Source organism: Calonectris borealis, chromosome 1 (assembly GCF_964195595.1).
Source record: "Calonectris borealis chromosome 1, bCalBor7.hap1.2, whole genome shotgun sequence".
NCBI classification, from domain to species: Eukaryota; Metazoa; Chordata; class Aves; order Procellariiformes; family Procellariidae; genus Calonectris; species Calonectris borealis.
This window is the reverse complement of record NC_134312.1, coordinates 115955746-115981569: the sequence shown is the minus strand read 5'-3', so window position 1 is coordinate 115981569 and position 25824 is coordinate 115955746. Positions and strand designations below refer to the sequence as shown.

The 25824-nt window shown below is 40.1% G+C and overlaps 1 protein-coding gene across 1 annotated transcript in view; it reads left to right on the top strand.

Moving 5' to 3' along the window:
• Nucleotides 1–3604: 3604 nt before the first annotated feature.
• GRIK1 (glutamate ionotropic receptor kainate type subunit 1) overlaps nucleotides 3605–25824 on the top strand; it is a 79800-nt gene continuing 57580 nt past the window's right edge. The window contains exons 1-4 of the mRNA XM_075171033.1: nucleotides 3605–3677; nucleotides 6095–6352; nucleotides 13861–14042; nucleotides 24713–24766. Coding sequence (XP_075027134.1) covers nucleotides 3605–3677; nucleotides 6095–6352; nucleotides 13861–14042; nucleotides 24713–24766 — 567 coding nt within the window. The remainder of the gene's footprint in view (nucleotides 3678–6094; nucleotides 6353–13860; nucleotides 14043–24712; nucleotides 24767–25824) is intronic.

Below are 25824 nucleotides of genomic sequence, written 5' to 3'. Positions count from 1 at the left end.
ATTTAAATGAATCACTTGACAAACCAGTTCTTCATCAAACCTGTCACTTACTCTGCTATTTCTCTTTTAACCTGGACCTTACAATAAATTCTAAGCTTGACTGTTAGTCATCAGCAGAACACAGGAGAAGAAAAACTAGTTACTAAATTGCTAGATTTCATTAAGGATACATGGATGAAAACACTACAGCACGGAACAGCCAGATTTTATCTGCTGGCTCATTTGTGATGCAAATTTATAGACTGATTCAACTCTTTTTTACACACATAGGTCCCAACAGAAAAATCAAGCTCAAATAGGTAGCAGTTCAAGCTTTTCACAAGGCAACTATCCCAAACTTCACTTACAGTAAGCAACAATTTCCTCCATAAACTATCTCATGGACTTTGTTCATGGGCAGCAGGGCACCACTCTGTGCTTACTTTAGGGTTTAATCAGGAGAACATTCAGTCAAGTAAACATTTACTGACCTGGAAGAACTACTTTTGTGGTCTCAGAACGTCCCTATCGTAGCGGGGAGGGGGAGCACTAGCTTTCAGAGACTTTAAATGGCACCCTATTCAGCACTTCCAGCTCGGCTGAATGAAATTTCCTGTGTAAAATTATGGAACTCTTGACTATCTGTCCTGTTCTTACTCAGACCTATCCAGAGTATCTCACCAGCAAATTAAATCATGTAACCAAAGTTCTCTGTAAGTGCTTTACTGCTGCGTTAACGTGTACAAAAGGAACCTGGAAAATATGTTGAAAAGGTACCAACATATTGATTATGCAGCTGAGACCTATCTGAATACATTTGAAGTGTATGTGATACTGCATATGCAGTTTTGATTAGTTTGCTTAGGAAACGCATGCATGCAAAACTTTCACTCCTTCCATCACTCCTCCTTTCCCTCCACTCCTTCCCTCTGCCCAGTGAGCTTCTACTCTTTTTTAAAGGGGATTGAGAAAAAATTCTGCAAAATTCTGCTAATGGAGTATAAATAGTTCATGGACATACATCAATTAAAATTAATCTCCATTAAATAGGCAACTGATTAGAGGTCTGGAAAAAGTTCTAGTCTTAGAATGAGAAAGTGCTTGTGTATGTATAGGTATGAAGATTACCTCAAGGGTGCTTGAATGAAGCTGTTTTAATTAAAAAAAAAAAAAGTAGAAAGTAATAAAGGCACAGCACAACGATTGTTTCCAAGATGGAGAAGATTTTTTGCCAAGATCAAATGATAAGAGACTCATCCTATTGGAAGTGGGCAGAGATGGTGGTCAGCCTGTCTTATTAAATAGTTATCTCAGGCTATCCATTATACTCAGTGACATCCACCTTGCCTTTTGAAACAATGTTCTGCTAATTCTAGTAGGGGTTCAAGCAAAACGCAACAGTTGTATCTTGCCGGCCCAAGACCAAGCTGGCACTATAGCTAACTGAAAATACTTGTCTTCCTCAGCTGAAAGGAGGAAAGCAATTTTTTTTTAACCAGAAAAGTAGTAAACTTCTTGTATCATCATTGGGATGAGGAATTATAGGATCTGAAAGAACAGGCTTTAGATTTTTTTCCTTCTGGTGATCCTATAGTTTGCAAATCTGGAAAATCCTGCTGACTCTTAGCATTCCACGTGAGGTTTTACATTTCATTCCAAAACCAGCACTTAAACTTTTTCCAGCTATTTCTGTATGTCACAGTCTCTTGTAATCACTTGTATGTTTTATGAGTGAGAGAAAAAAAAAAAAAACAACAGAAAGACTTTAAGGTTCTAATACATGCATATAGTAAATGAGAAATACATATAGCGAAGAAGAAAATTGCTTAAGTTGGCAAATTGCTTAAGTCACGTTAAGGTATTGTAATATATGAGTTCAAGAGATAATATAATGCTGCATATCCAAGAGTAGCTAGAGATTACATTGCCAACTTGGGTTTGATAGCCTCCAGTGTTTTCATTGCTGAGTTAAAATTCAAAACAGGTTTTAATTCCACTGTGTTTCCATTTCCTGATTGTCAGCTAATGACTGCACTATTCCTACATTGGTGACATCAAAATTGCAAGAGATTGCAGTGCATTAGCTGAATACATTCTGATGCTCAGAAAATATAAAATGATATCTAGGGCTTAAATTTCACATGGGGAAATGCGAAAATATGTAACTGAGAAATCCAAAGTATTCTCTAGTGACTTGCACTAAATGACTAAATTATACTTGCAAAATCAAGTACTGAAGCTGGAGATTGCTGTTTAAAGGAGCTATTTTTTTTCAAATTAGCTGTGTTTGTTATGCATTCATCAAATCCCAGTGCTCCTAGACAGTCTGAATGTGTTGTTGGCATAATAAAGTCTCTAGAGGCTAGAGGGAGTAGACATCCAAGTATAAGTGGGACAGCCTGTTGGCTTGAAACACAGCCACCTTCCCCATCTCAGAATATATGCCAAAGAAGTTCATCATGCTTCCAAAACTCAGATTGGTTATTTACGAGTCCTCTTTTGGAAAACTTGCTTCCAGGTTAAAGAAAAGCTCAGACTCACCTCATTTGTTTTAAAAAGGAGCAAGAAGTATATAAAATTTCAGTTTGAAAGGTAGAAAGTTGAACAAGTTGAACAGCACTCAAAGAGCAGTTGCCCAGCTGCAATTGCACTGAATGGGTTGGGACACCTCTTGGTTCAAATAGTTCAAAACAGATGTTGGAAGAAGAGTCTAGAGGAATGATAGGAAGTTGAGAGCGGTTATGCTAGATCCAGCACGGTCCTTACAAGGAGGCTTTTAAACCAGTGTCATGCCAGTACTGGTAGACACTACACTATTGGAGACATCACTCAACACTTTGGCACAGAGGTGAAATCTTCTGTGGGAGCAGTGTGTGGTTTGGCTATGTTCTATATCAACAAGTTCAGTTCATTCAGCAATGAGGTTTGAAAAAGCAAAAATATTCACCTGTTCCTGAGCAAACTGAGAAATGACCAACAACGTTGCCTAAGGTTTATAAAAAACCAAAGCCCTACTAAGACACAGACCTCAAGTGGAAACTTTCAGTCCATGTCGACTCAAGCTCCTAAGTCACTTCTGAATGTGGATCTTGTACTGCCAAGATGTGCAGATTTGCAGAAACACTTCAGAAAACATCTCCAGCACATCCAAGTTTCATCTCCAAACATAGATTAGATTGGAGCAGGGGGAACAAGACCTATGAATATCACTACTTTCATTAGTTAGGGAACTCGGTAGAAGTTTTCTCAAGCACTTACAAATTTTACTTTGAAAAGCCTGAATAATAAACATGCATCATCTTTCACAGGTGTTTGTCTAAGCAACATTCATAATATTGAGTTAACCTACAGTGACATTGTAGATAAAAACTAATGATCCAATATGCTTTTGCTGTAGTGCTTTTAACAGTGATTTTAACTGTTTTCCTTTATGAACACTCAGATTATTATTGCTCATAATTTATTTTTCTCTCTTAATGTACAGTGATGAAGAGGTGAATAATACTTCTCATTTATCTCTGTTTCAACAGGAGGGATATTTGAAACTGTGGAAAATGAACCTGTTAATATTGAAGAATTGGCTTTCAAGTTTGCAGTCACCAACATTAATAGAAACAGAACACTGATGCCTAATACCACATTAACCTATGACATCCAGAGAATTAACCTTTTTGATAGTTTTGAAGCCTCGAGAAGAGGTAATTATCTCAATTACTGTGTCAGTAACATACATGTTCTATACTACCTTTCCCCAACCTGGTCTCCTTTTTTGCTCCGATAGTAACGTGTGTATATGGACAGTAACGTAAAATTCATCTTTCAAAGTTATTTGAACTAAGAATCAGGCTGGACTTGGACTTGTCATCTAGTTTCTGATAAAACACCTACATCCTGTCTGCATGCTAGGAGCCCCAGATGGAAGGTGACAAGTCCAACCCATTTTTCTTTCCAAAAAATAGATTTGCCACCTGGAATTCTGCAGAAAATGATCACAGACTAACAGGGAGCACAGCGGGATGTCACAACCCATAATTAGCACACACACACAGATATCCATTATTCATAACAAATTAATTCTATTGTACTTTAAAGAACAGAGACCAGTAGTGTCCCTGTCCTGAAATATTAATGCTTCAGTGCCTTAGGGACGGAAGTAAATTTCTTTGTTATAAACAACTATAAGAATTGGACAAGTTTGGATTTTTTTTGCCTATTCTTTCATTTTTCTCAGAGGGAAAATTATGGTCCAATTTACTTGCATCCAATTTACTTGCAGACCAAAACAGAAAGGGGAAAAAAGTCACAACTCTCCTGAGGCACCGTGTATTCCTTCCCCTCTAGGAGGCAACCTTGAAGTTTGATAAAATTTTATATACAGCAATGTAGTTCCTGGAATTATGTGGTGTGCACACATTCTCACACAAACAAGTCTGGAGAAAGACCCATAAGTCACTAAGACTTTGCAAATGTGCTTTGCAGTTCACTATAACATCTGTCACTGTAAATGGTACAAGATATGCTTGCTATAAGGCAAAAGATGTCTGCTATAAGGCAAATGAAGGCTGGAAAACGAACATGCTTCACATCACGAATCATGCTAGAAAGCTGGTGAGCTGTCATCTTTCAAACATCTAAGTTACTAAATTCTCCTCGTGGTACTTTATTTTCTTACTAAAGATTGGAAAAAAGGAGAACGCTTTCAAAGAACATTGAAAATAGTTTTAAATTGTGTTTATTGCATTAAAGTATCAGATATATGCTGGAACTATATGCTATCAAAAATCAAACATGCTGGGTTTATATAACTCCCTATAATCCAGACTGAGACAGGATTTTAGATTCCCTGTAGAGTGAGAATCTCTTCTGTGACGATTGTGAAAGTACCTTTTCCATTTAATCTGCAGGAAGGCGTTCATTATAAATATTTTTGTAAATCTACATGCAAGGAATCCATGCAGACAGTAGTAATTTCTTCTCATCATGAATTATTGATATTATTTATGCAATTTGCACATTAAAACCTGTGATCCTTTAGGAAGGCTTCTGAATTAAACCTTGAAAGTCTGTGCATTTTACGCTGCCTAAACCACTCATTTGTAGACTGAAAACAGAAAACAATTGATTTTCTGACATATTCTATTACTATCAGAGAGCTAAATATTACTTTAAAAAATTTCAGCTCATTGTGGATATTTGTGTACTTAGTATTTCACCCAATCACAGTAATTTCTGAATTTCCCACAAAGAACTACCTTAAAAGAGTACAGCATTGCAACTCAGGGCAGGGCTTTGTCCCAATTAATAAACCCTATTAGAAACATTTGCAGTAAATTTTACTAATGGAAAAATATAATTATTATTACTTCATCTTCTGTCTGTTAGCCTGAAAAGACATGGGAGGCAAAGAAAAATGAAAAGACACCTACAGGAGAGATTCTTTTGGCTGAGATACAGGCACAAGGAGAAAGAAACCTTTGTTGATATTAGCATTTGACTAATTTGGAAAGGTATTAAAATGTCAGTGTGTGTTGGTTCTTTATTTCCCTGTGTCGTTACTGAGGGCTTTAGGCTTTACTGCCTGTTTTGCAAACACTGATTATGGACTGCCATGAATGACAGTGTCCTTTGCTGTTTATATTCCTTCAGTAGCCTGAAATTAAAGCAACTCACATTGGTAGAAGCCTGCCAGTCACAGAGGGAATCCATATAGTGTCTGTTGTGACTCCATGAACATATTTCTCGACACCCTGCCATGAAACTTAATTCACGTGACATCCCTTTGGCAAGCCCGTAGCCAGAAAGCTCCTGGTTTCCCCAGGATAATGCCATTTTGAGAAAGGCAATTTAGGAATCAATGTGATCTGAAGGTAATGAGCAGAGAAGTTGTTCTGGTTTTTATTTGTAGCAAGCAGGTTCTAGGATATAATGCTAATCAGTAAAGCCATTTTCAGGAACCATTTGCAAATCTCGCAATGGGTTTGGGAGAACATGGTTACCCATTCTCACTTTGAAATGATGGGGATGGATGGGGAATAAATGATCTCAGTAAACGTCATGCAAGTTACTTGCTTTTGCCAACTAACAGCTTCTTCCACTCCTTTCCTCTTCCCCTCAGCATGCGACCAGCTCGCTCTTGGTGTAGCTGCTCTGTTCGGACCTTCCCACAGCTCCTCCGTCAGTGCAGTGCAGTCCATTTGCAATGCACTTGAAGTCCCACATATTCAGACCCGATGGAAGCACCCTACAGTGGATAACAAAGATGCGTTTTATATCAACCTCTATCCAGACTATGCAGCCATCAGCAGAGCGGTTTTGGATCTTGTACTATACTACAACTGGAAAATAGTAACAGTAGTATATGAAGACAGCACAGGTAAGTAGTACTGGTGCACTGTAGGTCATGCGCTTCTATTAATGTACTCATATGAATAAATTCTGTGAGAGAGGGTGCCTGTGATAGTTCAGTTTGGCATACCTACAGCAATTTTCCCCAGAATATAGAAGAAAAACATCTTGTAAGGTGCAGCTATCCTTCTCCTGCTGTGGCTTTTGGAAAGCTGTTTGCTTCATCAGACCTTAAGAAGTCACCAGGAGGTAGCTCCTCGGTTCTGAATACTCAATCATGTTTTGCTTCCTATTTGTGGAATCAATAACACAGCTTCAAACTGATAAATATTCTAGTGTGAGGCTGGTGAGGGGTTGATCTTAAAAGGGACGCATCTCCAACCCAGAAGTTCAAGCTGCAGCATGTTTAACGTAGAGACTACCTTGTTCCTTGAAACTGTCTCAGAAACAGTCAACTCACTTGTCAGCTGGGTACCGAAGGCTGAATCTGAAGGTTGCAATTTGTGTAAATATTTCCAGCCTGGGACTCTTAACTTAGAGAAGATAATTCCTCCCCCTGGGCCACACAGTTGTCATAGCTGTCCAGCAACACACCACGGATAATAAATACCCGTAACATGCCCCTTTTCATTCACAGAACAACAAGGAAAAAAGGTAATAATAAACTCATTCCTAGGAACAAGTGATTTAAAGGCTTATGAGATACTCTTTATTTTTCAATACACAGAGACTGTGGAAGAGTGTCCATGTTATAAGGAAGTCCAAGCCACTGTTGCATGTCTTTATATATCTAGACTTCACATATCTATCCCTGTAGCTGATACCATATATGGTACCAACAGCCAAAATATTTCAGGCAGCATCATTTCTGTCACTGGAGTGGGAAGATACTGTTTCTGAGAAACATATTAGCTGCTCTGGTCATTGAGAGAACCGTGTACCTAAACTGCCCTCAGAAGGAGTCCTGCCCGGCAGGATTACACACCAAAATTTATTCCAAGCATGACTGCAGAGAACATAATCTCTCCTACAGTGTAGACTCAGTCATGGATTAAGGATCCATAATTTGACTTCACAAGAAAAGGTTTGCCCGTAAACAAACCATTAAAAGCTCAGAGAGGTCTATAGCTCTCCCGTCAAAACACAGGAAACACTAAGCAAGGCCTGCCAACCGGTTGTTTTTTGCAGGCACAAAGTTACAGGTCAGGGCACATTCTAAGCAGCAAAAAAGATTTTCTTGGAGACACATATCTGTAGAGATGAAGAAAACAGAGCCAACTAAATAAGACTTACACTGACAGTTGTTCCACTGTAAACTCTCACCACCATCCTTCAACACTATCTTTGTATGGTAAAGGTGTAGCTGAACCATATGCATTTCTGAAAAATCCTGTTGTCATTGCAGTCATTGGTGCAAATTTAGCACTTCGCTGTCGACCCCGCTCTGAGACTTGCATTCCCCTTTCTCTTCCCATTGCCCACAGAAATACAGCACCTTCTAGAGCTCTACAGATGTGCAGGTAAAGTTTAAATTGATTCTTTGATAATGGCATAAAACAAACTCATCGGGATGAGCCACGAGCTCAGGCATCTGCCTAAGCCTTTAAAGGGAGTATGCAAGAAAAAAATCATGCCTTTTAAGATCACATTGTAAAAACATGTCTGAAAGACAGAATTCTGCTAAAAACCCCCAAAACTCAATTTAAAGCTAAAAACGTTGTATATATTTCTGCACTGTTGACAGCACAAAAGGAGCATGTTTCCTCCTGGATCCAAGAGGCAGGTCTCAGTGCCAACGTTCTGCTCCCCTTGGACTCAGAGAGTACACCAGAGGGCTGGAGGTAGACGAGAAAGAACAAGTCAGGCTGCGCTTACTGCAGCAGTCTTCTTGCATTTCCATGACGATGGTCTAGCTCAGCAGGATTTCTGTTGGACTCCTAGCACTGTATGCCAAAATATACTCATGGATAAACAAGTAGAGTCTTTTTCAGCCTACCCTATTATCAAATTAGCATTCCAAAACACTAAGTGCTGTGTACGTGTTCAGTTACAAAAATAACTGCTAATAAAGAGACTTCATTTGCAGAGATATTTACAAAGTAAATTAATCATCAATCATCTTATTAACTTGGAGTCAGGAAAGTAAACAGGTCAACTTTGATCAATATAAATAGTCTTTGGATTTTGGGTTAGAGTGATGCCATTTTGCTCAAGCTCTTTTAATTTCTCATCTCTCATGTTTGACATTATAACACCACAAGAAGAAAAAACATATTAACCTATTTTTTTCTTAGAGACTAATTGTATGTGAAGAGCAGCTTCATTCCTAACGAAACAATGAACTCATAGGTGTAACAGTGAACTTCCAATGATCCATATCCAGATTATTCAGGTTGAAATTAGCCCTAGTCCAGGTTAAGGGTCTATTTTGAAGTTAAAGTGTGAAAAATCCTGCTTTCATCATTCACGCTACAGCACTGCTCCAAGCCCACATGCCATCATGTCCAGCTCCAGCACAGCAGCCACATACTGTGCCAGTTTACCAAGCTGTAGTTGCCCACCTGCTGTAGTTATGGTTTTCACTGCTGCATGGACACATCCGTCAACAGAAATGCAGTTACGAGCCTGGACTAAGCAATGTTAAAAAAAACAATTCATCTGAGTGAGCTCATGTTTCCAAATGATCCAGATCACTTGTGGCTACACTCCTTATCTCAAACATTATTTACCATTCTGCCAGTTTTTGTCATCCAAATGTTTTTCAGCCATAACTTTTTTCCAGTCTTGGAAGTGCATGCAGAGATAAGAACCCTACAAATGTCTGAACGGCTGAGCACCAGCCTTCACTGACCTCCGCTGTTTAATAAAGCTTTCTCATTGACATCTGCTTTTTGAGATCTGGCAAATGATGATTTTATAGTCCCACATTTTTCATGAGCAGGTTGTATGATATATGAAGATGAACACCTCCCGGGGGCTACATCTAGGACGCTACCCATGTCAATAGAACTTGTAACACCAAACAAAGGCACTTGGTGTGATACAGAGCTATCTTCCCTTGACAGCTTAACATCTCTCTTAATTATAGTCCCAAGTTTTCATTCTTCATTGTTTTACCACCATATCAGCTTTACTCTTAGCTTGTCCAGTGTTTACACTGTGATAAGCTGTTCTATGTTATCTCTCATACCCTTTCTGATATTGATGAAGCAATAAGTTTCTAGAAGTTTTTCCAATCTTCTAGAATTTATTCAAGGTTCCAATATTTACCACATTAGTTGTTGAGTGTTAGTAATCTACTGAGTGGACTCTATAGGACTGTCAATGACAAGCAAATTTTATATAAGCAGGTCTAGAAAACCTGCAACCCATAGTGCTAAAAATTACATTTGGAATAGGAAGTACTTACTCATCCTGCTTCTTATCAAATATCATGTTAAATGGTACCAAATGCACCATGTTAAACAACTTTACTGTCTCCTCCAAAGGGACCTACAGCAGTTATAAAGCTTGTATTTTGTTCCTAAAATACATTTGCAAGATTTCTTCATGTTTCCTGAGTTGATCAGATTTTTACCCTCTTGTCTCTTAGACTTCAATATAAATAAGAAAAATAAAGCACACTACAGCTGATTTTTATTTCAAATTGCTGTTCTTACTGTGCCATTGAAAGATGGACTTTCAGCCAAAGTCATCTTTCTTGATAGTAAATTAATGGTTTCTGGTAATAGACTAAATATTTATTTAAACACCTCACAGTTTTCTCTTTCTGAAATTCTCATCCCACTCATTAATGTGTACAGCTTTCCAATGCTAGGGAAAAACAAGACTCCTAAGCAAATTTATTTATTTTTCAGGTTAAGACTGTGCTGCTTTTTTCCATATTAAGCATGATCCATGTTATGTTCAGAGTCCTCAGGCCATAATCAGCCTTCATTCTGATTATTAATTCCTCTTTATTTTTCATAAAGGTGTTAAAAAAGAGTTAGTTTATATCAAGTGTAAGGCAAAGAATTGTCTCCTGAAGTTTAAAGATGATCTAACGAAGCCTTGCAATAGACTGCATGATACATGGAGCATGCATTTCCTAAACTTAGGTACCATAAATTATGGTTTATCTTCAGTTTAATTTAGTGGTTTGTGATAGATCCCTTCCAATATCCCACTTTTGCACATCGTTATTTGGCACATTGATCTGTAACAGACACATAAGTTTGTCTCAGTTGTCAACAATTCAAACAAAAGAAATAGCACTGCCTTCAGCGCAGATTTGATTCTGCTTTTGGTCTATCTTCCCTGAGTTCTATAATTTTAATATAACAGGTGCTGAGAAGGGCAACTACATCAAATTCCTCATCTTCTGTAAGAATCCCTGACTTTTCCCACTTGTTAGCCTGCTCTCTCAGCATTTGTTTAAGGCTCAGGGGAACCAAATCTTTTCGTCATATGAGTTCAATTAGTTTGCACAGGGCAGAATTTGAGTTCTTACTGAATTTGCTTTTTTTGAACTTGAGGTTACAAGAGACATCTAACTTTGCTAACACATTTTTCTAATAAAAAGGAGTACCTTCTCCCAAAGCAGTAAAAGTATTTCTTCAATTTTAAGTCTGGCTGAATTACATATACATTTTTTTAATTAAAAAAGAAAAAAAGGGAAATGGGGAGGTGAACACTTTTTACCGACACATACTACCACACTTACTGCCAATGTGTATGATTATTTGCCTGTTGGAACATTGTGTTTATGTTAGGCATGTTTGAACTCATAAATATGTCACACAGAACTTGCAGTAGTTCTAGACATCACAAAATGATGTGAAATATTCAAAGACTTTCACATATTTTAACATTTTACTCAAGTGCAAACCATTTCTCTTCATCAAACTGCTAGTTGAAGATTACTGCATCCATCAAGGTCAGAGACCACAAGATAATTCCTCAACAATACAGAAAATTCCCAACCCTGTTTCCGAAGGAAAAGGGGAAAGTGTTTAGACGTCTGGGTAAAAGGCAGCAGAATACAGACAGTAGGCCAAGAAAGTTAGTGAAACAAGTCTGGTTTCCATCCTTATAGATTTTGTTTCGAAGCCCTACATGGAACCTTTCCTCTCAATAGTACTGGCTAACACTCTCTCCAGCCCTTCAGAGTTCACGCTCAGCCACCACAGCTTCTACCTGGCCGGACTCCACAACATCTTTCCTACCCAAGTTCCTGCTCCAGCGCAGTCCTGCGTCGCTGTTCAGGTCACATCGCCCACTTTGCAGAGATGGGGCCGATGCCCAGGATATGTAACTTTTGACCCTTCCCAGCTTGGCCGCTACTTCCTTCCCAACCTCATGGGCAGTCCGTCATGCCTCCTGCCTGTTGCAGGCTGAGCTCCAGATGATCTCACCAAGCCAGAGAAAAGTGACTGCCCTAAGCACTGCACTTGCCCAGGCCTTCCCCACTCCCTCCAGGAGTTGACTAAGCACTTCACAGTTAAGATTTGTCCCACATAAGACTTGGTGGTATCATGTCCAAGGGTTTGGATTTGTTGAGCAGGAGGAAAAGGAAGGAGAGCACTGATAGTTAGTTCCCTGTGCTATTAATTATGCTGGCAGTCAGGCTTTTGCCTGGTCCTCCAGAAAAATAACTGCAGTTCTTTTCACTGCTGCTTTAATTTCTTCAATACACTGTAGGTAGGCTTTACCTTCACTTCATGTGGCAGTAAGAAGTGATGGGAAGTGCAAGATCCAAGTCTCATGTGACTGAAGTAGGTATTTTAAGGCACACAGCATTTCCTTCCCCCCAAAAGGAGATGGAGGTGGGTGGGTAAATCCTTTTCTCCTGCTTTTCACCACACTTGCACTTAAGTACTTTCTGTTGCTGGGAAGAGAAACAGCAGCACTCACTCTGAGGCTGTGGATAAGATGCAAGATTCCCTGCATGCTGCACTCTTCCTCCCAAATCTGTTTCCCCTCTTAGGGTCGCCATTCATTATAGAGGCAAAGACACAGCAGTCAAGGGCTGAACACTTGAGTACATGGTACAACCAAGCTACAGCTTTACAGCCAGATTACATAAACTCCCCTACTTGTTAGTCAGTGTTGGGAGCATGTGCCCCATTCTCATAATAATGAGCTCAAATTGTTTCATATTTATACAGGCTGGCTTCCAGCCAGGCTCCGATCTCACAGCGCGTGCAGTAATTTACATTTGAATACTCATAATGCTTAATATTCTATATTGATTGTTGATACTTGAAAACCTGCAAAGAACAGACCCAGCATTGCAGGCGGAGGGAAAGATTAGTTTTTTCAGAACACATTGCCAGTACTTGAGTGAAAGCCAACAGTCCTCAACAGAGCAATCACTCACTAACCTCAGAAGAAATAGGGATGCTTCTTCTTGCCTTATATGTACCATTGGACATTCAACCAAGGACATTCACGCACAAGACAAATATATACCCACTCCTGTCAAGAGAGCAATGAGTTTTTTCATATTTATAATTCGTTTGATTTTTGTTCAAGAAGTGCTTCTCGTCTGTATTCTCTCTCTCTTTATGCATATCTTTAAGACAGCCTTTTACTTTCACTCAGCAGGAGATCACGAGCTTTTTGTGGGTAAATTACATTCATGGATAATGAGAAAGAGACTGTAATCACACACCTCAGAGAACTCTTAACTATCTTACTTAGGTTTTGGAGGCAGTACAAATTACATAGGAGTGCTGAATTAGCCAGTAGAATTGCACTGTGTTTAAATACTTGGACAAATCTTCAACTGGTTGAGCTCCACTGACTTCAAATAAGCCGTGTAAATCTGTGCCAGCTGAAGATATAGTCTTAGAAATCATGTTCTTGTGTTTACAGACGTAGAGCTGGACCTCAAAATATTTCAGTTCTTTATAAGACCTCAGACTTGCTGAGTGACCTTACACCAGTCACTATGCCTTCAGGCTTTTTTTCTCTGAACTGATGATAAGAAAAATTTAAGGCTCCTCCTCTGGGGTATTGCAATGTATGCTGAAATGAGGACAATGAGAGCCATATGGATGCCTATTAATAATAATTATTGGTAAGTGCCACTCAGGCTAACAACTGGCTTAGTGAGCCACAACAGAAGTGTTGGCCATTGAACATTTTTCTCCCTCTATCTCCCCTCATCTGCTCATGCTTGACATTAGTCAGGAAAGTTAGTAAGGAGGTTTCTTCAATTCTATGTTCTTGTTGTTTAATGTTGAAATAATAATTCGCTGCTAAAGAAGCATTATATCCTTTTTGCAATAAACTGTATCAATATAACTTCAATACAAACATATCCTATAGTCAACCAATTAAAAATACATTTCAGAATATTTAAATGTTGAAGCCAAGTATAACCACGAAAAGGAAAACTATAACAATATTAGTTAGGAGGCTGGAAAATATGAAGCTAACAACTACCTTTTGGGTATGTGAAATATGTTTGGACTGATGAAAGACCCTCTTTAAGTGACAATAAATACCCATTGCACAGAATGGTTAGTGGTATGATTGCATATCATTTTTCAGGTCTAATTCGCCTGCAAGAGCTCATCAAAGCCCCTTCTAGATACAATATTAAAATCAAAATCCGCCAGCTGCCCTCTGGGAATAAAGATGCCAGGCCTTTACTCAAGGAGATGAAGAAGGGCAAGGAGTTCTACGTGATATTTGATTGCTCACATGAGACGGCAGCAGAAATCCTTAAGCAGGTAAGGGGAGGGGTGTGAAAAAGCACGACATTAATTTTGTATCCCGAAAGTTGTCAGCCTCTCTGGTTTTCATTTTCTGGGAAACACTAAAGCTGAATGCATTTACCAATTAGGCCATAGGCTTGTTAGTACCAGGGACAGAAGTTGTTACAAAACGTGCAGCAGCATCTGAGCACTCCACAAGACTTCAGGGTTTCACAGAGCCATAAGGACCAGCAGCAGTATTGATGTCTGAAGAGAAGCCCATAGATATTCCGTAGAAGGAAATATGCATTTCTTTTTAATACTTCAGGTTCTGCTTGACTAGGAAGATTGTTGCATTTATTTTAGCTTGTCCTGCTTTAATCAATAGAGTTCTTATGTCTTCCCCACAAAAAACAAAAGAGCCCATTTTGGAGTGCTTAGGAAGCGGCTCTCATTGAGCTATTGCCTCCACAGAGGCTGCACATCAGGCTCAGCGCTGACTACAGTAACAGCAGGGCATTAATCCACTGCAGACAAGAGCGTAACTCTTCATTCACATCCCTGTAACAAAGCGAGGTTTGGTCTGCTGGCACTACCTCATCACATTTTAAACTCTGGTACAGCAAGAAGATGGAATGGAGACAGTGTCAGAAGAAAAACGTATACTTTAAAACAGGAAGAGATGCTATTGTGCAAGGGTTGACATAGCCCTGACCTAAGTGTGAGAGTTGGAGAGCCACACAAGGCAAGGACAAACACCACAAAGCCTGATGATAATGGGCTGGGATGTTACCAGGGGCACACAGAGAGTGGTGTAAATTAGAATTTACTGTTGTCACTTGCTATATATTTCTGGACAATCAAAGTCTAAAGCACTGACTTCTGCAATTCATTGACCTATAGACCATAATTCCAAGCAAGTAATACATTGTGAATGTCATTTCACTTTTTGCTGCAATTGTAGGTATAAGGGGTTGTTGTTTTTACTGTCAGTCAGTTTGATGGGAAACACTGATCCCAGAAGATCACCAGAGAGATTCCACCGATCTAAATACACAGATATGGGCTGTCCCATAAAGGTTAAAACCTATGCTTCCATCCCAGAATGTTTTGCTGAAATATTTAAGTTATGCAGAGTACCATTCTGTATCAAAGTAAGTAACACAGCTTACTGGTTGCATTAGTCTGCGGAGCCTGAAACCATCCTCTCCAGACTGGAGGATCTTGGTCCTGTGAATACAGACTTGCAGGATAGTGTCCTAAATCAGATGCACTGAGAGCAGCACACAAGTTCCCATGAGCTGGTAGAGTTAAATTTACTGCTGTCAGGAAAGTTGGCCTGTACTAAATTTTAGGATTTTCTCGGTGCAAGTCATGTATTTAAGCTACAGCAGGACCAGATGCAGGCATGATGTTGGGAATGTGAGGGAAGAGCAAGGGGAGGGTGCGTGATCATGCAGCTGCTCTCTCACGTGATGGGGAGCACACTGTAGCTAGCAGCATTAATTGGGAAGGGGGGTGGACAGGAGAGCTGCTGTCCCCTCATTCTGCTCCCTGTAGGGCTGTCCAAAAGCATTAAAACATGACAACAGGAACAAGCTGCTCCAAAATGAGATTTGTGGGGGAAGAGTTAAACTGCCAACACATATTTTCAAGGATCTGCAAGAAGAAAGTACAAATGTCTGGCACACTGCAGGAGGCACAAAGCTTCAAATATACCAGGCTGAGTATGAAAAAAAAAAAAAAAATAACCTTAGTGTCAAAAGAAGAAGAGGAAGTGCTAAAAGATGCACTAAGACAGGGCAAAGTGGCAGAACAGTTTGTGTGGGAAATGGATCAGGGAGACCACTGACAGGCTGCAGATACAGATAATGCTCTCCAATGCCTTAAGAACTCAGGGAAGGATGGTGAATGGCAGTGTGGGAGAAAATGGAAAATGAAAGAAGTACACCTGTGGGTCAGAGCTGAGGGAAAGGAAGCAACATAAATATAGGCTAGAAAGAAAGGGAAAATGTCTTTTATATGAGATAGTTCTGTGGCTGAATCTAGATGCTGGCAGCAGTAACTCAGGTGTTGAAGCTTCTCACTGTCAAAGGCAGCTGTGAAATGTGAAGGTGTGGAGGGCTCTGAATTCATGTGGGACTCACCTGATTGTAGGTTAGCTACATGAAGTACCATGGGACATATTCTCATCACTGCATACACAAACCCCTACATAATTTTACGCTGAATGAAAACAAGATATTAAAGAGAATACTATACAAATTATTTTAAGAAAACTCTGCAATATTAGTAGAGAATATTTTTTACTTTGTAAACGATCCAACAGATATTACAAGAAAAATACATATCATTGTTAAATTATATAAGATTTCTAATATGAGTAGGAATCAGAGCCAGCAGTCACCTAAATCTGTCCCCAAAGCAACAATTTCTTGTCTGCTGTATTTACAATAATGTAGTAGACATTTAGTAGCCCATGCAGGAGAAAATAAATAAAGGAAGTGGAGATTTGTAGTGGGTTGAGTTGCGGAGGGTATTTTACAGATTAAAAATGCAACAGGGACATACCCACCATTGCTTATGCTCGGTTCTTGTGTCCTGTTCACCCTCCAAGCCTGCGCAGGTTTCCCCCCAAAAGTTTTGCACAAGGGTCTGCATGTCCCCCCCCTCCAAACCCAAAGGTGCCCTCTCTGCACCAGGATCCGCTCCATCTCCTGTGGACAATCCCCCAACACAGGCGGGCAGCATCCCTTACCTCCTTCAAGCCTTGCCAATGCTGGGAAAAAGGCAAAAGGCCACCTCTCACCTGCTTCGGCCACGTTTCCCTGCGGGGGGGCAGCAAGGCATACCGCCAGCAGTATTTCTGCTGCCAGCCTGCCTCCCAGCTGAAGGCACAGGCAGGGCAGAAAAGCTGCTGCCCTTCTTCCAGCGGTGCCCGTGCTACCGGGGTTGGCAGCAGCAGCAATGGCTCTGCAAGCAGGGGCCGCTTGCGCCAGTGCTCTGGGGGCACCAGCTGTGGCACGGCTTGTTTCCCAGTAAGGGAGGCCAAGGGATGCCCAAAAGCTCTTTCTGGGAGCAAAAGGATTAGCACATCAGAATTACATCCTGAAAGTGTCGGCATACGGAGCTGTGTTTGGGAGCGTGGAGCTACCTGACCCAGCCGCTTTACCAGGCTGTGGGAACAGGGGAGGTGACCTCTTTACTTGCCCTCTTCAAACTTTTGTTTACAAAACAGCACAAAAACCAGATTTCTTCTCTTAAATGAGACTATCCTTTGCTTATTTATAGCTTCAACTAAAATACCATTGAGCCACACTTCTTCCTTGTGCACAACAAGAACAGGCAAATCAATAACCTAATTTAAACAAAATACAAAGCCTGCACTCAGCTGAATAACCTATTCCCTAAACTCACACGTTTCCCCTTCTCTCTGATGTGCTGCAGGCTTTCACAGTCCCCGACCAGCTTAATGAGGCTGGCCCTCTTCTCACCCAGATCTGGAAAGAGCAAGAGGAAATTGTGATTATTAATTGCTGCCTTTTCCAAAAGTCACTTTGAATTTTCTCTCCATATTCCCTCACGAGGGTTGGTAACCTCATGCGACCGGCACACGGAGGCTAAGGGAGTTTCCCAGCTCTGTTACCTTGTCCTGGTTTTGGCTGGGATAGGGTTAAATTTCTTCCTAGTGCTGTGTTTTGGATTTAGTATGAGGAGAATGTTGATAACACAGAGATGTTTTCAGTTGTTGCTAAGTGCCCTCCTAGTCCAAGGACAGCTCCCGTGCCTACTGACTGAGCTAGGTACACAAGGTGGGAGGGAACATAATCAGGACAGCCAGCCCAGCTGGCTAATGGGGTATTCCATACCGTGTGACGTCATGCTCAGTATATGAAGGATAGGCGTGATCCAGGAAGTAGCGATCGCTACTTGGTTATCGGTCAGCGCGGGTGGTGAGCAATTGCATTGTGCATCACTCATTTTGTATATTTTATCATTATCATTATTATTTTCCCTTTTTTTCCCTGTTCTATTAAACTGTCTTTATCTCAACCCACGAGTTTTTCTCACTCTTACCCTTCCGATTCTCTCCCCGTCCCGCTGGGAGTGGGGGGAGTGAGTGAGCGGCTGCGTGGTATTTGGCTGTCTGCCAGGTTAAACCACGGCATACCTGTACCAGGTAACTACCCAAACCAGCAGCTCTCCTGACCAAAGTGACCCGTTCCACAGGGATCAGGATATTCCAAAATTACTTGAACCAGGAGATTATACCAGCAGAATTTTCAAACAGGACATACCACACCAGCAGAGCTGATGGAAAAAGTTGCAGCTGGTCTGTCACTCCCATAGTCGACTTGAAAATCTTGGCTGCTGGAGCTTTAAGCTCATGAAGACTGAACAAATCATAGAATCATAGAATCATAGAATCATTAAGGTTGGAAAAGACCTCTAAGATCATCGAGTCCAACCGTCAACCCAACACCACCATGCCCACTACACCATGTCCCTAAGCGCCTCATCTACACGTCTTTTAAATACTTCCAGGGATGGTGACTCAACCACTTCCCTGGGCAGCCTGTTCCAAGGCCTGACCACTCTTTCAGTAAGAAATTTCTCCTAATGTCCAGTCTAAACCTCCCTTGGAGGATGGCATCATCTGACAAAGAGCGAGATCTAGTAGAGAATTATATGCCAAAAGCAGGAACCAAGTGCAGCTGTGGCTTCTTAGGGTAAAATTGTGATCTCCAAAGTCCCGCTTAGGGTCTGCTTAAGCTCTGTAGGAACCTCCCTGTTTGACTTCAGCATTGCCTGTCCTGCTCTGCTCTGCTCTGGAGATGCCTAGCGTCTCTCTCCTTTCCAAGTCTAAAAATAGATATCCCTGAAAGAGTGTGAGATAATAAGGCACCCTCCAAACTTGCCAAAGACCAGGAGGACTGAGTCCCTTACACAAGGAAGTTGGAAACACTTTCTAAGGAAAAATCTGGTGGTTACCACATTGACCTGAAATATTTTGTGGACAGAGATTTGTCTAGACTTGGTAAGCAATCCCACAAGTCAGTTAAATCTAGTTATTGCAAATTGCAATCTGTTTTATGCATGAATCTTCCAATATATCCTGCACATACTGGATTTAGTCTGGTATTGCCTTTTTATATGAGGAACTTAGTTAAAGAGGTTAAGTTGTTATGGTTAACCTTCAATTTATTCTTCTAACACACCGATAGTTGACATAGATTTTACTGCTAGCCAAATTTGTCTCTCACAAATTATGTTGCTTCTAGCCTTAAATAATCTATTCCTTCCTCCATACGTCTAAAATAAATTTTATTAAATGTACTGTATAATTAATCAGGTTTAGGACACTCACAGAGCATTTTATAAAGACTTCTATGCTCACTTTCTCTATGTGACAGACAAAAAGCAAAATAATTAATTCAGTTCCTACAGAAGTATGAAAACTACGTGTCACCATAGTATACATTCCAGGTACACTAATAAATGTGAGAGTATAAAACTTCAGTTCCTGAGTATGCTTCTTCTAGTAACTTGACAGGTAGACTGAAGCCCACTCTCTGCTAAGAAAAGGCAGGATTAGCTCTGTTCTCACTACCGCTGGAGAAATACCAGCAGCAGATCCCCCAAGATGCCCCCCAGCCCCAGGACTGGGAAGCAGAGGCATAATCACCTCACTGATTCTCCTCTCATTGATTTTATAAAGGAGTTCTTGATGGGGGGATATCCTCTTCTGGCCACCTGGTTACTGCTGAATGGCATCAGATGGTGAGAACGTTGGTCCCTAGGGCATGCATGGGTTAAGCATCAGTAAAGACCATGGGCACAGAAATGGTGTGGCAGGGGTAATTCATCCTGAAATTCGGCAGTGCGCTTCAGTTCCCAAATCTAAATGTGGGTCTCTATAGAAGTAAATGTGGCCACTGTCTTGGAAGCTTTGTTCTGAGATTCAAAGATACAGCAGCACGGGCTATAAATCAGAGTACAGTCTTTTGGGATCCTTGCTGTGTAACATCATAGCTGCACTATGCTGAGACCTCTGCTTCTCTGTTCTTGTTAGCTGTGCTGTCTAGATGAAAGCTAAACTAGTTACATAAAGTCAGTGCAGTGCCATCTTGCACAGGTAGTTGTTCTTTGCTTCCTTGGAAGATTCACCGGGTGGTGCAAATGCAAGTAGACTTTCAAACTGAAAGAGTGCGTTCAGTCTTGGTCCTGTGAGATTATGTCCATGTTGGAGTTTGAAAAGTAATGCCCTAGCTCCCTGGGATCTCTTCAGGAAGCAGAAGGAGCCAACACATTTGTCCTCCCCTATTGCTATGGCCCTTGCTTCCAGCTGGACTCCAACATTAGGGAAGTATTTACAGAATATATCTTGTTTCTTGACATGGCTCACGTCCATGTTGGAGAAACTCTACACCACTCCAGCTGGACCGCTGCTGTGACTGAGTGGGATGCAGATTTCCAGTGAGTTAAGTCATGTCCAAGTAAAGCTGTCTACGTAGAGTCCAGGGAAGCACTGTAAGCATAATATAAACCTTTTTATATTGAACACTTGAGAGGCAAGGAGGCAAGAGGGGCTTTTATTCATTATGGTGTATCTTGCTGATCTTAGAAAACAGTGGTGGTACTAATTAATTGGATAATGAAATGCATTCATTTAATGGTAATGAAATTAAATAATAGCATGAGTGAGGAAAATGCAAAGTGAAAGCAAGCAAAGTATTTGATGCAATTCCCGCTACTATGCTTCCCCGTAATTCTGGTTTCTTCCCCCCTTGAAGGAAGACTGACACCAGCTCTAAATGAGGCGGTGATTTTTTTACAAGATGAACAAATGCAGGTGGGAGCTGGGATATGATGCAAGCCAGGAACAGGGCACCCAAAGAGATTTACAGACATAAGAGAGAATATTTTTATACAGTTCCTGTCAGCTTGCCATATATGATTTGACCACTGATACTTTTTCAGATTCACATTGCAGTTCATGACCCACAGCTAAAAGTATAGGTCTGTGAAAGACAAGGCCAAAACTTCTAATCTGAAATGGATAATTAGAGATGGAACTCTCTTTATCATATTTGCCAAGATAATCCAACCATACCTGAGTGTGGCTGAAGAACAGATTTTATACAGGGTAGAATGGGTAGAAGATCTACAAGGAGAAATGAGAATATTTTAGCCTGGTTTCACTAGTTTACATTCATCTAAGTTCCACAATAAGTAAAAGCTGTTATTATTTAAATACAACATTTATATCAGCTGCATAATTATTTTAATAATTACATGCAAAGTTGTTTAAATAGGAATGTGTAATGAAATCTCATTCTAGTTTCTTATGGGCAGCTATATATACATACACCAATCTTGTTGCCTTCTCCTCTCTCTTCTGGGCTGCTGTGCTCATTTTCTCTAGTGGGGAGGACACTTGCTCTGTGGGAAGAGTCTGTGCAGCTGCTTTGCAAGGTACTTCAGAGGTGTTCCAACCCAAAAGGAGTCTTTGCTCTTAACATGCTTTTATTATTGTCTTGCTCAGTTCCTAGAAGCTGCTTTCCCTGTATCTGCTGTGTTGCAAACACACAGCAGAAGATGAGTCCTTGCAACTCTCCCATTTATACTAAGAGGAGTATCCAAGTCATTAAGTCTTGGGAGTCATTAATGCTTTGGGGTCTCCAGCATGATACTCAGCATTCCTCTTGCTGTTGCTTTAACTTGTCTTCATCTCCTGTTTTCCTAATACCATCCATCAGAGTGGGCATTTGGTACTGTCATTAAATTGTCATTCACTGGGAATTTTACTTAGCGACCATGTTACCCTAAAACATAAATAAATAATTACTACAAAGTCTTTTCGATCCATGAATAAAAAGCACTGTATTTAGGTCAATCTACAGATCTAACTCACATGTCACAGTGATGTCTTAGTGCTATATAACTTAACTAATTATCATCCTTACTGACTGTTAGAGGGGAGGACAACCAGTTAAGGCTGTTCTTGTGACCAATGCTAAGTGAGAGGGCAGAGCTCAGTGGCAGACCAGGGCCCAGCCTGGGACAGATCCAACATCAATTCTTATTCTTTAACCAGACCAGGACATTATTAATGTGTGCGTGCCACTTACAAGCTCCCTTCCAGCTGTCTGTATCTTCATATCTTAATTGAGTCATCGTTAATATAGAAAATACAAAAGTGACACGTTGATTAAGCTTTCCTGGGCTGCTGCAATACTTTCTTTGGAAGAATTTCAGCAAGCATCTCTCATGGAGCCCTTGGGTGCAGGGTCCTTGGCAAATCCATGGCACCCTTCCAGCAATTGCCATTGTGAACCTGTGTCTTGGTTATGGCAGATAACGTTGCTGGCTGAACCTTGTTTTTTACATGCAATTGCCTTTGGTTTTCAGGGATTTTGGTTCTGTTTTTTTTTCAAAGACAATCCTCTAGCATGACTTTTGCAATCATTATTATTCACAAGTATGTGTGTGTCCTGCCAGCTCTGTTTATAGTGCGTTACTTGGGAATCAATACTCTCATAAAAAGTTTTAATCAAAAATGTGTGCAGGAGGCAAACACTCCTCTCAGGCTACTACCCTTGGATTTGTGAGGAAAGCAATAACTGGGCTACCTTGGATTAACTAGCTGGTTACCCGGTAGCAGTGTAGCTGCAGCAGCACAAGCTAGGTAATGCTTCCCAAACATCCAGGCTACACAGTTGATAATCATTCTAGCTAACATATCTGTCTAGTTAATGTAAAGTTGTATTTTAAGGCATTATATGGCTTAGCATTGTCCTGGTTCTCCATTGTCTTACTATTTCTACGCAGGCAGATTGCAGTTTATATCTTCTGATGACAGTAGTGCAATGACTTGATGCCAGTTATTCTATCTCAAGCTAGAATTAAAACTGTAATGAATCAATAATTTAAATCTGGGTATTTGTATCCCCCTGTTTACACTTGCTAGTATGAACTCGCTTTCATACTAATGTAACACCATGGACTAACTGCAGAATTCCTGTAGAGGACCAAATTTAGGCATACAGAGGATTACCTGGGCTCAAACCACGTTTGTATAACCTAGCAGCTGGTCTGTGCCCCATACGAAGCAATTGGGTTATTTCAATACAGTTTCAGCTCAAAAGAGACCTGCACCATAAAAATCCTGACTGGCACCTCCTTCCCATAGCAGGGACCTTAGACACAGAAATCCAAAGGCTCCAGGGAGCAGAACTGAGCCCAGCCACGTCAGCTGGGAAACACAGCATGCAAAAGTTTCCATTGGTGCTACCATATATAATTTTCTGTGCATAAATAGGGAAGGACCATCACTCTCCAGGATTGCTAGATTGCTCATTTCTACAGGTAATAAAATAACTCTAAGAAATGGAATAGAAGACGATTGTTAAAATAAGAAAAAAAAAGGCAATTTTGACATGTAAATTCAGTGGAGCATTTCAATAAAGTACTTGCCTTCTGGCTTGATTTTTAATGACTGAAAATGGATTGGTTGTTTGTGATTAACATTGAGCTGTTTTTATTATCTACTGCAGCTTAGAAAGTTTAGGTTCTTTCCTTTTTTTATGTGAGGAATTGCCATACACAATCACGTAACTGATTTTCAGAGGCTTTTGCCATGAAAGAGAATTTTGGCAAGTCAAATCACGCTATCCTCCCCTGTCTTTCAAACAGCTATTCAGGCCCTGCTAAAAGTGTCCTAAAATGCTATTAATAGCAGATGCTTACGTTACTGTGATCAAGACTGAATAACATTTAACCTTTGTCTGCGTTACTGTCATGATAATGAATTCTTCAGTAGTTTCCTAGCTCATAATTCCTCCTCCTTTTCACACAATCCCAGAGAGGGCAAAATGCTTGCATCATGGTAACAGTGTGTGTGGAGGCAACAACAAACGTAGGTGATGCTGGTCTGAAACTGTAGAGCATCCTGTTATGCACCATCAGGGATGTTTTAGGTAAGCATTGCCAGTGATTTTTGGAGAGGGGCTGAGGGAGCAAAACACATCCCTCTTGAAGTTTCCTGCAACGTGGGGGCTGGGAAGAAAAACTTCATCCTCTTCCGCCCGAGGTGGCCAGTCAGTATGCCTTTAAATGCCATCCTTACCTTGCAGACCTTCAAAAGGTCTGACTCTGGAAAATTAAACCAGACCAGAAATCCTTTCATACCGGTTGTTTTGACAACCTCCTGCGGACCTGCATTCCCCAGGTGGAACAAAAGGCATTTATAGAAGCTTTTTTCTTTTTGTTTTTCTGGTTTACTTCAGTGAGCACTCACCGAGTGTCTTGTTCTCACATGGTAATGCAGAACTTAAAAAAAAAGCACCTAAGCACTTTTCCCTACAAATTCCATTGTCTGCCAGTAAATTCCTTTGTAACACTTCTAAACTGCAGACTAAAGAATTTCACTTTTAAAAAATCAGCTACTCGTTATCGCTAGTCATTTTTCTTCCCCTAGAAGTTTTGCAATCTTTAATCTCTTTCCTGAGCAGAGGTGATAAAAACATAATTTAAACACAATATGATATTTTTTGCTCCTGGAGAAAAATGTAGGTTTTATTGTAATCAAGTTTTCATAACCTGTAACGTATTGTTCCAGATTAACCCATGCTTTTCAAAAGACAGTGCAGTACACTGAAAGCATCCAGTGTAAAGTACATTCACCTTTCAACCTCTTTCAACAGATTCTCTCCATGGGAATGATGACTGAATACTACCACTACTTTTTTACAACACTGGTAAGAAATGCTAAGGATTTGGGGGTGAATTTTCTCTGTTGCAGAAAAGACAACTAAAAATTTACACTTTTTCTGGGAGATCTTTGTTTCCATTATTCAAGGAAACCCCTGGAGAATGAGTACTAACACTCCTTAGTAATATCAGGAGTCACAATTCTGTAAGGAAGCTGTTTTGCAGTATCTGTGCTAACACTTTAATACATCTGTGCTTTAATAATCTGTGCATCTTTAATAATCTGTGCTAACACTTTAATACAATGAAAATTAATTACAGTATTGTGTTTAAGGAGGAGCCATTGGTACAAGTGGAACAGAATAAAACAAAATAATGAATTAATGGCTTTGCAGTGGAGCTGAGGGCAAGCACCACGGGTGGTGTGGTTCGTCACTAAAATGTTTAATTTAGTTATAAAAACACAAAATCATATATGTATAAAATCACTTGGGAAATCCTATAGTAAAAGAAAAACCCTAAATTTTCTTTTATGGTACAAATCTATAAATACTTATTTCAGCACATTTATCCTGTATTTTGACTTATATGCTATATATAAATACAACTCAATCCATGCTTAAGTCCGTTTGCATTGTAAACTAGAAAGACAGCAAAGGACTCATATTGCTAGAACAATCCTAAAGAGCTGGACGATATCTGCTCATGTACATCAGCTTATTCTTTATTTCCTTTCCATATAAAATTTTATGTGGAAGTGAAAAATCATTTTGAATCCAGTAGTCAATTCGTTAGTCAGAAAAGACTATCTAACTGTTTGGAACTTGAAGTAGTAGCTTGAAATAGTAGCTTGAAATAGTTCTCTTTGAGCCCATTTTAATGTGAAGGAAAATATGAAAATTTAGGGTTTACTGTGGAACTTACAGTTTTATACAATAGCAGTGAATCTAACATAAAATGGTAACCACCATCAACAATATGCATGAGATTGTATAGAGCAGTAAGCGGTGCTGGTGGTATCTCAGTGTTGCGGTGTTGTAAATGTTGACATTTTGATGGTTACTGTGGTATTAAACCATGACCAACACATTTGTCATTTTGCTGG